Source organism: Salmo salar, chromosome ssa15 (genome assembly GCF_905237065.1).
Source record: "Salmo salar chromosome ssa15, Ssal_v3.1, whole genome shotgun sequence".
Classification (NCBI taxonomy): domain Eukaryota; kingdom Metazoa; phylum Chordata; class Actinopteri; order Salmoniformes; family Salmonidae; genus Salmo; species Salmo salar.
Window position 1 is genome coordinate 10,683,238 of NC_059456.1, and position 13,538 is coordinate 10,696,775.

General features: G+C 48.0%; 1 protein-coding gene and 1 long non-coding RNA gene across 2 annotated transcripts in view; both read left to right on the forward strand.

Moving 5' to 3' along the window:
* tmem8b (transmembrane protein 8B) overlaps positions 1-5,262 on the forward strand; it is a 337,935-nt gene extending 332,673 nt beyond the window's left edge. Inside the window, exon 12 of the mRNA XM_045695455.1 lies at positions 4,311-5,262. Within this exon, the coding sequence (XP_045551411.1) occupies positions 4,311-4,652 (342 nt within the window). The 3' untranslated portion in view covers positions 4,653-5,262. The remainder of the gene's footprint in view (positions 1-4,310) is intronic.
* A 1,496-nt stretch (positions 5,263-6,758) lies between these two features.
* On the forward strand, positions 6,759-10,424 carry LOC106570946 (uncharacterized). The gene is made up of 2 exons (XR_001320808.2): positions 6,759-8,456; positions 8,535-10,424. It is a non-coding gene; the product is annotated as an uncharacterized lncRNA (long non-coding RNA).
* The last annotated feature ends 3,114 nt before the right edge of the window (positions 10,425-13,538 follow it).

Below are 13,538 nucleotides of genomic sequence, written 5' to 3' on the forward strand. Positions count from 1 at the left end.
AATCTAATTATATTCTGAGAAATGTTGTAGTCTACGAACCTAATTTGTGCAGAGAAGTAAAGTTTATAAAAGAGAATGTTCTCGATCCATTTGTGAACTAAACATTGTCATCATAAACAGTGCATAATTATATTCTGTAGTCAGTAATAAATTATAATTATATTCTGTAGTCAGTGATGAATTATAATTATATTCTGTAGTCAGTAATAAATGATAATTATATTCTTTAGTCAGTAATAAATGATAATTATATTCTGTAGTCACTGATAAGTGATAAATATATTCTGTAGTCAATGATAAGTGATAAATATATTCTGTAGTCACTCATAAATAAAAACCTAATGGGACCTAATGTTCTCCCAGACACAGCAACTAGTGTGATACTAAGACCGAGACCACGGAGACTGAGATGACAGAGACACGGAGACTGATGACAGAGACACGGAGACTGATGACAGAGACACGGAGACTGAGATGACAGAGACACAGAGACTGATGACAGAGACACGGAGACTGAGATGACAGAGACACGGAGACTGATGACAGAGACACGGAGACTGAGATGACAGAGACACAGAGACTGATGACAGAGACACGGAGACTGAGATGACAGAGACACGGAGACTGATATGACAGAGACACGGAGACTGAGATGACAGAGACACGGAGACTGATATGACAGAGACACGGAGACTGATATGACAGAGACACTGAGACTGAGACTGAGATGACAGAGACACGGAGACTGATGACAGAGACACGGAGACTGAGATGACAGATACACGGAGACTGATGACAGAGACACGGAGACTGATATGACAGAGACACGGAGACTGAGATGACAGAGACACGGAGACTGATGACAGAGACACTGAGACTGAGATGACAGAGACACGGAGACTGATGTGAGAGACACGGAGACTGATGACAGAGACACTGAGACTGAGACTGAGTGGGACAAATGCAGGAAGCAGCTCACTGTGAGATTGCTGCCCAGGGCAAAACACTGGTACACACACACACACACACACACACACACACACACACACACACACACACACACACACACACACACACACACACACACACACACACACACAATACATCAGTCAGTAAGGTGTAGAGCATTGTTAATGCGTGTGTGTTGCTAAGTAAGATACTTGATTGAGATAGACTTTTGGAACAACAGATTGTCAGGACAACAGGACCAATACAGCGTGCTAGATTTACTGAAGACATTCCAGCAGAAGTTTACGTCCTAGTTCCTAGACCTATAGATACAGCTAGCAGTTGAACGGTGCTCCCCAGAGTAGGATGCCTTTCTCCTGATCCTATGGACTCTCCTAGTTCCTAGACCTATAGATACAGCGAGCAGTTGAACGGTACTCCCAGAGTAGGATGCCTTTTTCCTGATCCTATGGACTCTCCTAGTTCCTAGACCTATAGATACAGCGAGCAGTTGAACGGTACTCCCAGAGTAGGATGCCTTTCTCCTGATCCTATGGGCTCTCCTATTGCTGCCTAAGGTGCACGTGGTCTTGTTACTACTACTATGTGTTATTGATCTTTTTATAATGTTGTTATTATGTGTTATTGATATTTTTATGATGTTATTATCATGTGTTATTGATCTGGGTCTTGTTAATCATTAACGAAGCTAGTGTTGATAGAACAATGTCCCAACTTGGGATATTTTCTCTGACTGTGTGTGTCTCTGTCTAACCTTCTCCCCCTCCCTCCCCCAACTGTCTGTCTCCCCCTCCCCCAACTGTCTGTCTCACCCTCCCCCAACTGTCTGTCTCCCCCTCCCCTCCCCCAACTGTCTAACTGTCTCCCCTCCCCCTCCCACAACTGTCTAATTGTCTCCCCTCCCCTCCCCAACTGTCTGTGTCTCCCCCTCCCCTCCCCAACTGTCTAACTGTGTCTCCCCCAACTGTCTAACTGTGTCTCCCCCTCCACTCCCCAACTGTCTAACTGTGTCTCCCCCTCCCCTCCCCTCCCCAACTGTCTAACTGTGTCTCCCCCCTCCCCTCCCCAACTGTCTAACTGTGTCTCCCCCCTCCCTCCCCTCCCTCCCCAACTGTCTAACTGTGTCTCCCCCTCCCCCCAACTGTCTAACTGTGTCTCCCCTCCCCTCCCTCCCTCCCCCAACTGTCTAACTGTGTCTCCCCCTCCCCTCCCCAACTGTCTAACTGTATCTCCCCCCTCCCCTCCCCTCCCCAACTGTCTAACTGTGTCTCCCCCCTCCCCTCCCCAACTGTCTAACTGTGTCTCCCCCCTCCCTCCCCTCCCCCAACTGTCTAACTGTGTCTCCCCCCCTCCCCCAACTGTCTAACTGTGTCTCCCCCCCTCCCCTCCCCTCCCCAACTGTCTAACTGTGTCTCCCCTCTCCCCTCCCCTCCCCTCCCCAACTGTCTAACTGTGTCTCCCCCTCCCCTCCCCTCCCCCAACTGTCTAACTGTGTCTCCCCCCCTCCCCAACTGTCTAACTGTGTCTCCCCCAACTGTCTAACTGTGTCTCCCCCTCCCCTCCCCAACTGTCTAACTGTGTCTCCCCCCTCCCTCCCCTCCCCAACTGTCTAACTGTGTCTCCCCCTCCCCTCCCCAACTGTCTAACTGTGTCTCCCCCTCCCCTCCCCTCCCTCCCCAACTGTCTAACTGTGTCTCCCCCTCCCCCCCAACTGTCTAACTGTGTCTCCCCCTCCCCTCCCCTCCCCCAACTGTCTAACTGTGTCTCCCCCTCCCCTCCCCAACTGTCTAACTGTATCTCCCCCCTCCCCTCCCCTCCCCAACTGTCTAACTGTGTCTCCCCCCTCCCCTCCCCAACTGTCTAACTGTGTCTCCCCCTCCCCTCCCCTCCCCAACTGTCTAACTGTGTCTCCCCCCTCCCCCAACTGTCTAACTGTGTCTCCCCCTCCCCTCCCCTCCCCAACTGTCTAACTGTGTCTCCCCTCTCCCCTCCCCTCCCCTCCCCAACTGTCTAACTGTATCTCCCCCCTCCCCTCCCCTCCCCAACTGTCTAACTGTGTCTCCCCCCTCCCCTCCCCAACTGTCTAACTGTGTCTCCCCCTCCCCTCCCCTCCCCCAACTGTCTAACTGTGTCTCCCCCCCTCCCCCAACTGTCTAACTGTGTCTCCCCCTCCCCTCCACTCCCCAACTGTCTAACTGTGTCTCCCCCTCCCCTCCCCTCCCCAACTGTCTAACTGTGTCTCCCCCCTCCCCTCCCCTCCCCTCCCCAACTGTCTAACTGTGTCTCCCCCCTCCCCTCCCCTCCCCAACTGTCTAACTGTGTCTCCCCCTCCCTCCCCTCCCCAACTGTCTAACTGTATCTCCCCCCTCCCTCCCCTCCCCAACTGTCTAACTGTGTCTCCCCTCCCCTCCCCTCCCTCCCCTCCCCAACTGTCTAACTGTGTCTCCCCCTCCCCTCCCCTCCCCCAACTGTCTAACTGTGTCTCCCCCCTCCCCTCCCCTCCCCAACTGTCTAACTGTGTCTCCCCCTCCCTCCCCAACTGTCTAACTGTGTGTCCCCCCCTCCCTCCCCTCCCCAACTGTCTAACTGTGTCTCCCCCCTCCCCTCCCCTCCCCAACTGTCTAACTGTATCTCCCCCCTCCCCTCCCCAACTGTCTAACTGTGTCTCCCCCTCCCCTCCCCTCCCCAACTGTCTAACTGTGTCTCCCCCTCCCCTCCCCTCCCCAACTGTCTAACTGTGTCTCCCCCCTCCCCTCCCCTCCCCCAACTGTCTAACTGTGTCTCCCCCCTCCCCTCCCCTCCCCAACTGTCTAACTGTGTCTCCCCCTCCCCTCCCCAACTGTCTAACTGTGTCTCCCCCTCCCCTCCCCCTCCCCTCCCCTCCCCTCCCCAACTGTCTAACTGTGTCTCCCCCCTCCCCTCCCCTCCCCAACTGTCTAACTGTGTCTCCCCCTCCCCTCCCCTCCCTCCCCTCCCCTCCCCTCCCCCTCCTCCCCTCCCCTCCCCAACTGTCTAACTGTGTCTCCCCCCCTCCCCTCCCCTCCCCAACTGTCTAACTGTGTCTCCCCTCCCCTCCCCCTCCCCTCCCCAACTGTCTAACTGTGTCTCCCCCCTCCCCTCCCCTCCCCAACTGTCTAACTGTGTCTCCCCCTCCCCTCCCCTCCCCTCCCCAACTGTCTAACTGTGTCTCCCCCTCCCCTCCCCCTCCCCTCCCCAACTGTCTAACTTTGTCTCCCCCTCCCCAACTGTCTAACTGTGTCTCCCCCTTCCCCTCCCCAACTGTCTAACTGTGTCTCCCCCCTCCCCAACTGTCTAACTGTGTCTCCCCCCTCTCCCTCCAGACGGTGCGTACAGTGCGACGGCGGCGCTGTTACCCTCCAACCTGGAAGCGCTGGGCGTTCTTCCTGTTCCCGGGGACGATGATAGCAGTTTCAGCCGTGGCGCTCTATGCCTTCGTCGAGACAGAGGACAACTACTTCTACATACACTCTATCTGGCACATGCTGATCGCCGGCAGCGTGGGCTTCCTGCTCCCTCCACGCGCCAAGCCCCGCGCCAAGCTCACACCTCTGAAACGTCGGAGGGGGTGTGGCTACCAGCTGTGCGTCAACGAGCATGAGGAGATGGGATTGGTGGACCCGGTCCCTGCCATAGTCGCTATCAATAGTATTAGTATTAGCTGATACCTGAGATCACTAACTCTGACTGACTGTACCACCTGAGGAGAGGTTTTAGCACCTAATGACTGACTGTACCAGATGGACATAGGATCTAGCACCTATTGACTGACTGTACCAGCTGGACACGGGATCTAGCAGCTACGGACTGACTGTACCAGCTGAGGAAAGGATATAACACCTACTGACTGACTGTACCAGCTGAGGAAAGGATATAGCACCTACTGACTGACTTTACCAGCTGGACATGGGATATAACACCTACTGACTGACTGTACCAGCTGGACATTGGATCTAGCACCTACTGACTGACTGACTGTACCAGCTGGACATGGGATATAACACCTACTGACTGACTGACTGTACCAGCTGAACGTAGGATATAGCACCTACTGACTGACTGTACCAGCTGGACATGGGATAGCACCTACTGACTGACTGTACCAGCTGGACATGGGATCTAGCACCTACTGACTGAAAGTACCAGCTGAGGAAAGGATATAGCACCTACTGACTGACTGTACCAGCTGGACATGGGATATAGCACCTACTGACTGACTGTACCAGCTGGACATGGGATCTAGCACCTACTGACTGACTGTACCAGCTGGACATGGGATCTAGCACTTACTGACTGACTGACTGTACCAGCTGGACATGGGATATAGCACCTACTGACTGACTGTACCAGCTGAACATGGGATATAGCACCTACTGACTGACTGTACCAGCTGAACATGGGGTATAGCACCTACTGACTGACTGTACCAGCTGGACATGGGATATAACACCTACTGACTGACTGACTGTACCAGCTGAACGTAGGATATAGTACCTACTGACTGACTATACCAGCTGGACATGGGATCTAGCACCTACTGACTGACAGTACCAGCTGGACACGGGATCTAGCACCTACTGACTGACTGTACCAGCTGGACATGGGTTCTAGCACCTACTGACTGACTGACTGTACCAGCTGGACATGGGATATAACACCTACTGACTGACTGACTGTACCAGCTGGACATGGGATATAGCACCTACTGACTGACTGTACCAGCTGGACATGGGGTATAGCACCTACTGACTGACTGTACCAGCTGGACATGGGATATAACACCTACTGACTGACTGACTGTACCAGCTGAACGTAGGATATAGCACCTACTGACTGACTATACCAGCTGGACATGGGATCTAGCACCTACTGACTGACTGTACCAGCTGGACACGGGATCTAGCACCTACTGACTGACTGTACCAGCTGGACATGGGTTCTAGCACCTACTGACTGACTGACTGTACCAGCTGGACATGGGATATAACACCTACTGACTGACTGTACCAGCTGGACATGGGATATAACACCTACTGACTGACTGACTGTACCAGCTGAACGTAGGATATAGCACCTACTGACTGACTGTACCAGCTGGAAATGGGATCTAGCACCTACTGACTGACTGTACCAGCAGGACATGGGATCTAGCACCTACTGACTGACTGTACCAGCTGGACATGGGATATAGCACCTACTGACTGACTATACCAGCTGGACATGGGATCTAGCACCTACTGACTGACAGTACCAGCTGGACACGGGATCTAGCACCTACTGACTGACTGTACCAGCTGGACATGGGTTCTAGCACCTACTGACTGACTGACTGTACCAGCTGGACATGGGATATAACACCTACTGACTGACTGTACCAGCTGGACATGGGATATAACACCTACTGACTGACTGACTGTACCAGCTGGACATGGGATATAGCACCTACTGACTGACTGTACCAGCTGGACATGGGGTATAGCACCTACTGACTGACTGTACCAGCTGGACATGGGATATAACACCTACTGACTGACTGACTGTACCAGCTGAACGTAGGATATAGCACCTACTGACTGACTGTACCAGCTGGACACGGGATCTAGCACCTACTGACTGACTGTACCAGCTGGACATGGGTTCTAGCACCTACTGACTGACTGACTGTACCAGCTGGACATGGGATATAACACCTACTGACTGACTGTACCAGCTGGACATGGGATATAACACCTACTGACTGACTGACTGTACCAGCTGAACGTAGGATATAGCACCTACTGACTGACTGTACCAGCTGGAAATGGGATCTAGCACCTACTGACTGACTGTACCAGCAGGACATGGGATCTAGCACCTACTGACTGACTGTACCAGCTGGACATGGGATATAGCACCTACTGACTGACTGTACCAGCTCAATGTAGGATATAGAACCTACTGACTGACTGACTGGACCAGCTGGATGTGGGATCTAGCACCTACTGACTGACTGTACCAGCTGGACAGGGGATCTAGCACCTACTGACTGACTGTACCAGCTGGATGAGGGATATAGCACCTACTGACTGACTGTACCAGCTGGACATGGGATCTAGCACCTACTGACTGACTGTACCAGCTGGATGAGGGATATAGCACCTACTGACTGACTGTACAAGCTGAGGATGGGATCTTGCCCTAACTCTGACTGACTGTACCAGCTGAGGATGGGATCTATCACATACTGACTGACTGTACCAGCTGATTAAATCACTGACTGACTGCACCAGCTGATTACATCACTGACTGACTGTACCAGCTGGCAAGGCGATGGGATCTAACACCTACTAACTGTCTGACTGACTGACTTTCTGACCGACTGTCTGACTGATTAGCTGGCTGACTGGCTGGCTGATTGGCTGACTGGCTGGCTGATTGGCTGACTGACTGAGTCTCTGACTGACTGGCTGACTGACTGTCCTTCCATTGCCTTCTCTCCCCGGGGATTCCAGACGGGAAAACAAAGCCAGAGAACTTGAACCAACTGTAATGTAACTAGTTAAAGCAGGCAACACACTTGAGTCTGTCTGTCTGTCTGTCTGTCTGTCTGTCTGTCTGTCTGTCTGTCTGTCTGTCTGTCTGTCTGTCTGTCTGTCTGTCTGTCTGTCTGTCTGTCTGTCTGTCTGTCTGTCTGTCTGTCTGTCTGTCTGTCTGTATAACAAGTCATGATTATTCAATACTACCATAATTATATTAATATATTGATCTGTTATAGTCATGATTATTCTATACTACCATAATGATATTATTATATTGATCTGTTATAGTCATGATTATTCAATACTACCATAATTAAATTATTATATTGATCTGTTATAGTCATGATTATTCAATACTACTATAATTAAATTATTATATTGATCTGTTATATTCATGATTATTCAATACTACCATAATTAAATTATTATATAGATCTGTTATAGTCATGATTATTCAATACTACCATAATTATATTATTCTATTGATATTGTTGGACTGTACAGTACAGTGAGAGACTATTGTTTGTGGATACTGTACTTTATAAAGACGAAGCTGAGAACACTGCTGCTACCTGACGGTGACTGTAACATTAGGTCTGTACGGTGCCCATATTAGGACACTGTCAGTCTCAGCAGGCGTTATTAGGTCCTGGTAAGACTGAGGATGTCCTAATACAGACACCATAGGTGTGTTATTTAATGATGGTCTGCATTCCAAATGGCACCTTGTTCCCTTTGTAGCTGTACTATTGTTGACCAAGGCCTATGGTGTTGACCAGGGATTATGGTGTTGACCAGGAATTATGGTGTTGACCAGGGCCTATGGTGTTGACCAGGGATTATGGTGTAGACCAGGGCCTATGGTGTTGACCAGGGCCTATGGTGTTGACCAGGGATTATGGTGTTGAACAGGGCCCTATGGTGTTGACCAGGATTTATGGTGTTGACCAGGTCTTATGGCTGCTGGTGTTGACCAGGTCTTATGGCTGCTGGTATTGACCAGGTCTTATGGCTGCTGGTGTTGACTAGGTCTTATGGCTGCTGGTGTTGACCAGGTCTTATGGCTGCTGGTATTGACCAGGTCTTGTGGCTGCTGGTGTTGACCAGGTCCTATGGCTGCTGGTATTGACCAGGTCTTATGGCTGCTGGTATTGACCAGGTCCTATGGCTGCTGGTGTTGACCAGGTCCTATGGCTGCTGGTGAACATAGTGCACTATAGGGGGAACAAGCTGCCATTTGGAACACAGCCTGGTCTTCCTCTTGAAGACCTTTCTAGCTGTGTTGATTCGTTCTGTTGTTTGTGCACAGAAAGGGAATTAAATACAACAAGGGCACGTTTTTGTTATTTTTCAACACAATATATTTTGCACTGAGACACAAAAATGTTATAATAGATGCGTGTATAAAGCCTCACCGGTGCCACATTGTCCAAATGTGTAAAATATTGTTGTACTGTGGAATGTTAATAGTCTTTTGGATTGCAATGTATCGCCTTTACACACAGTCTGCTGGTTGTCAACACTACAGGCCATAAAGCCTAAAGAGGGGCAGCTGACTGCCATAGAATTACAGGCCATAAAGCCTAAAGAGGGGCAGCTGACTGCCATAGAATTACAGGCCATAAAGCCTAAAGAGGGGAAGCTGACTGCCATAGATCTGTAGTAAGGCCATAGAGGGGAAGCTGACTGACATAGATCTGTAGTAAGTTCATAGAGGGGAAGCTGCCTGCCATAGAATTACAGGCCATAAAGCCTAAAGAGGGGAAGCTGACTGACATAGATCTGTGGTAAGGCCATAGAAGTGAAGCTGACTGACATAGATCTGTGGTAAGGCCATAGAGGGGAAGCTGCCTGACATAGATCTGTAGTAAGGCCATAGAGTAGAGGGGAAGCTGCTTGCCATAGATCTGTAGTAAGGCCATAGAGGGGAAGCTGACTGCCATAGATCTGTAGTAAGGCCATAGAGGGGAAGCTGCCTGACATAGATCTGTAGTAAGGCCATAGAGGGGAAGCTGACTGCCATAGATCTGTAGTAAGGCCATAGAGGGGAAGCTGCTTGACATAGATCTGTAGTAAGGCCATAGAGGGGAAGCTGCCTGACATAGATCTGTAGTAAGGCCATAGAGGGGAAGCTGCCTGCCATAGATCTGTAGTAAGGCCATAGAGGGGAAGCTGCCTGCCATAGATCTGTGGTAAGGCCATAGATGGGCGGCTGATTGTATAAAACTACAGTACGGCCATAGAGCTATAGGCCACATACAGAGAACAGACAGTACAGGCCATAATATACAGAAGAGCAATTGATTGTTTGTTGCTACGTGAATGCCGTAGAGGTATGGTATGGCCGTATAAAGGGGCAGATGAATGCTTGTAGCTACGTGAATGCCGTAGAGCTATGGTATGGCCGTATAAAGGAGCAGCTGAATGCTTGTAGCTACGTGAATGCCGTAGAGCTATGGTATGGCCGTATAAAGGAGCAGCTGAATGCTTGTAAATGTAGCTACAGTATAGCCATGAATATTGCTACAGTTAGAGTTTAGGCCATAGAGTTACAGTAATGCTAGATATGTTCTGTCCATTAGAGGCCAAAAGGTTTACTCCAGAGATAGAGTATTGACCATACTTACAGAGAGAGGCAGCTGAAAGCTACAGAAGGCCAAAAGGTTTACTCCAGAGATAGAGTATTGACCATACTTACAGAGAGAGGCAGCTGAAAGCTACAGAAGGCCAAAAGGTTTACTCCAGAGATAGAGTATTGACCATACTTACAGACAGAGGCAGCTGAAAGCTACAGAAGGTCAAAAGGTTTACTCCAGAGACATCACAATAAGACCTCAAACCTCCTGTTGTTACAGTCAGGACCTGTTCTACACTGGAACAGAGAATTCACTATAAATAAATGTTTCTTTTTTTTCTGTACTCAATGACGTGTTTATTTGTTTCTGTGTCTCTTAATGTGGAATGAGTGGTGAAGTGGAAAACCAGACATTATGTTTCAGTAGCTGGTATAATGGAAGTCAGCAGTCACCAGTCATCAACACAGAAGAGAAGAGGCAAGGGGGGGAGAGGAGGTTGAGAGGATGAGAAGAGAGGGGGAAGAGAGGAGGAGAGGAGGTTGAGAGGAGGTTGAGAGGAGAGGAGAGAGGGGTAGCAGAGGAGAGGGGAAGAGAAGAGGAGAGAAGAGAGAGGAGGAGGAGGAGAAGAGGGGAGAGGAGGTTGAGAGGACATGAAAGGAGAGGAGAGGAGAGAGGGGTAGCGGAGGACAGGAGAGAAGAAGAGAAGAGGAGGAGAGGAGAGGAAAGAGGGGTAGCAGAGAAGAGGAGAGGAGGAGGAGAAGAGAGGAGAAGAGAGGAGAGGAAGAGGAGAAAAGAGGAGAGGAGGACAGTAGAGGACTCCGGTGAAGTTAGCTATATATTAAAGATTGGGACTTTGCTCATCAATATCTCTTCGATGGAACATGCCAGGGTGATAGAAATACCATATTCTACATATTCTACATCAGCTGAAGATAGAGAAGTTACATCCCTTGTCTTTCCAATTCAGTGTCATATTTATTTTTGGAGGTGAAAATGTCGCTAACACGTTAAGGGACCGTCTTAAAACTGCAACGCCTTCAAGCATTTTGCTACACTCGCATTAACATCTGCTAACCATGTGTCTTTGACCAATACAATTTGATTTGATTGCATGTTAATGAACATTTGTAATATCTTCTCAACCACATAGAGATCTCAAACTAATTTGACATTGTCTTCTCTTGAATCCACGGCAATTAGTTTAACTTTAATTTACTTTATCTATTTTCTTACATTTTAAAATTCATTTTAAATAAAAATACATCCTATAAACGTCAATAGCATCCACCCCATTTGACTTTCATGAATACAACCAAATGTTATTGGTTCAGGGACCTTATCCCTACAATCAACGGCAATTACTTTTGTATTTTTAGACTAAGGCCTAGATTCAAATCAGATCAAGCATTAACCGATGATAGCAGACACATGCATAGCGTAAGTTTTGGCAACAGGTAGCCTAGTCAAATAATTAACATCCAATCACATTAACCGTTAATTTCTCGCGGGAATTCCACTAACGGTCCGTATGTAGCCAAACGTAGCTGCTGCTCATGTTGGTATCTGTACTGATGATGCTTAAAAGCCATGACAGGGAGACATAGTGGAGAGGTAACACGCGTGCAAGTAGTTGCTCCGGACACCACTTGGGTACACTGCAGTAACAACCGAGAGGCTCTTGCTGCCAAGGGAATGCCTGACAGCTTGAAAGATGTTTTGGACATTACAGTACAAATGGTTAACATTGTTAAAGCGAAAGGCCCCTGAAGTCTTGTGTATTTTCTGCACTATGCAATGATATGGGTAGCGACCATGTAACGCTTTTACAACATACAGAAGTGCGCTGGTTATCAAGGGGAAAAGTATTGACACGTTATTTTTAATTGAGAGTGGAGCTTAAAGTTTTCTTTACTGACCATAATTTTCACTTGTCTGACCGCTTGCATGATGATGAGTTTCTCACACGACTGGCCCATCTGGGTGATGTTTTTTCTCGCCTGAATGATCTGAATCTAGGATTGCAAGGGACTCTCCGCAACTATATTCAATGTGCGGGACAAAATTGAGGCTATGATTAAGAAGTTGGAGCTCTTCTCTGTCTGCATTAACAAGGACAACACACAGGTATTTCCATCGTTGTATGATTTTTTTTGTGTGCAAATGAACTCAACCTTACGGACAATGTCAAATGTGATATAGCGAAGCACCTGAGCGAGTTGGGTGCGCAATTACGCAGGTACTTTCCCGAAACGGATGACACAAACAACTGGATTCGTTATCCCTTTCATGCCCTGCCTCCAGTCCACTCACCGATATCTGAACAAGAGAGCCCCATCAGAATTGCAACAAGCGGTTCTGTGAAAATTGAAATTAATCAGAAGCCACTGCCAGATTTCTGAATAGGGCTGCGCTCGGAGTATCCGGCCTTGGTAAATCACGCTGTTAAGACACAGATGCCCTTTGCAACCACGTACCTATGTGAGAGTGGATTCTCGGCCCTCACTAGCATGAAAACTAAATACAGGCACAGACTGTGTGGAAAATGATTTAAGACTGAGACTCTCTCCAATACAACCCAACATTGCAGAGTTATGTGCATCCTTTCAAGTATACCCTTCTCATTAACCTGTGGTGAGTTATTTACAATTTTCAATGAACAAATAAGGTTTAATATGTAAGATGGTTAAATAAAGATACAAATTATTGATTATTATTATATTATTATTTGTGCCCTGGTCCAATAAGAACTCTTTGTCACTTCCCACGAGCTGGGTTGTGACAAAAACTCAAAAACTGGAGGTTGAATGACTGAAGGGGTACGGGACTATAAAAAGTTTGGGAACCACTGTTCTAGAATGATACACTGTTGCCTAGCCAACGATGTGGGGTGTTCTAGAATGATACACTGTTGCCTAGCCAACGATGTGGGGTGTTCTAGAATGATACACTGTTGCCTAGCTAACGAGCTCTACCACACTAGAAAAGGTGAAACCTCCGTAAAGCACAGGATGTCATGCCTAAGTTTGCTAATTTTGCCAATTAAAAAATTCTTAAATTAGTTGCCAATATCAGTGGGTTTTGTGATGAATGAGCCATCTGATTCAATGAATGATGGAGCCGAGTTTGCCTTTTTGCCCAAAATTTCATTGAATGCGCTCCAAAGCTTTTTACTATCATTCTTTATATAATTTATCTTTGTTTCATGGTGTAGTTTCTTCTTCTTTTTATTCAATTTAGTCAAATGATTTCTCAATTTGCAGTACGTTTACCAATAGGTTGTACAGCCAGACCTATTTGCCAATTCCTTTTGATTCATCCCTCTCAGCCAACAGTTCTAAATTAGCAATTTATATGGCACAGCAGTACATTTTTGGTCCTTCATTTAAATTGGTATGTATTTTTATTTATCACAATTTTCTTTAACCCTTTTTTGGTCTTTAATGCAGGGCCGACAGAC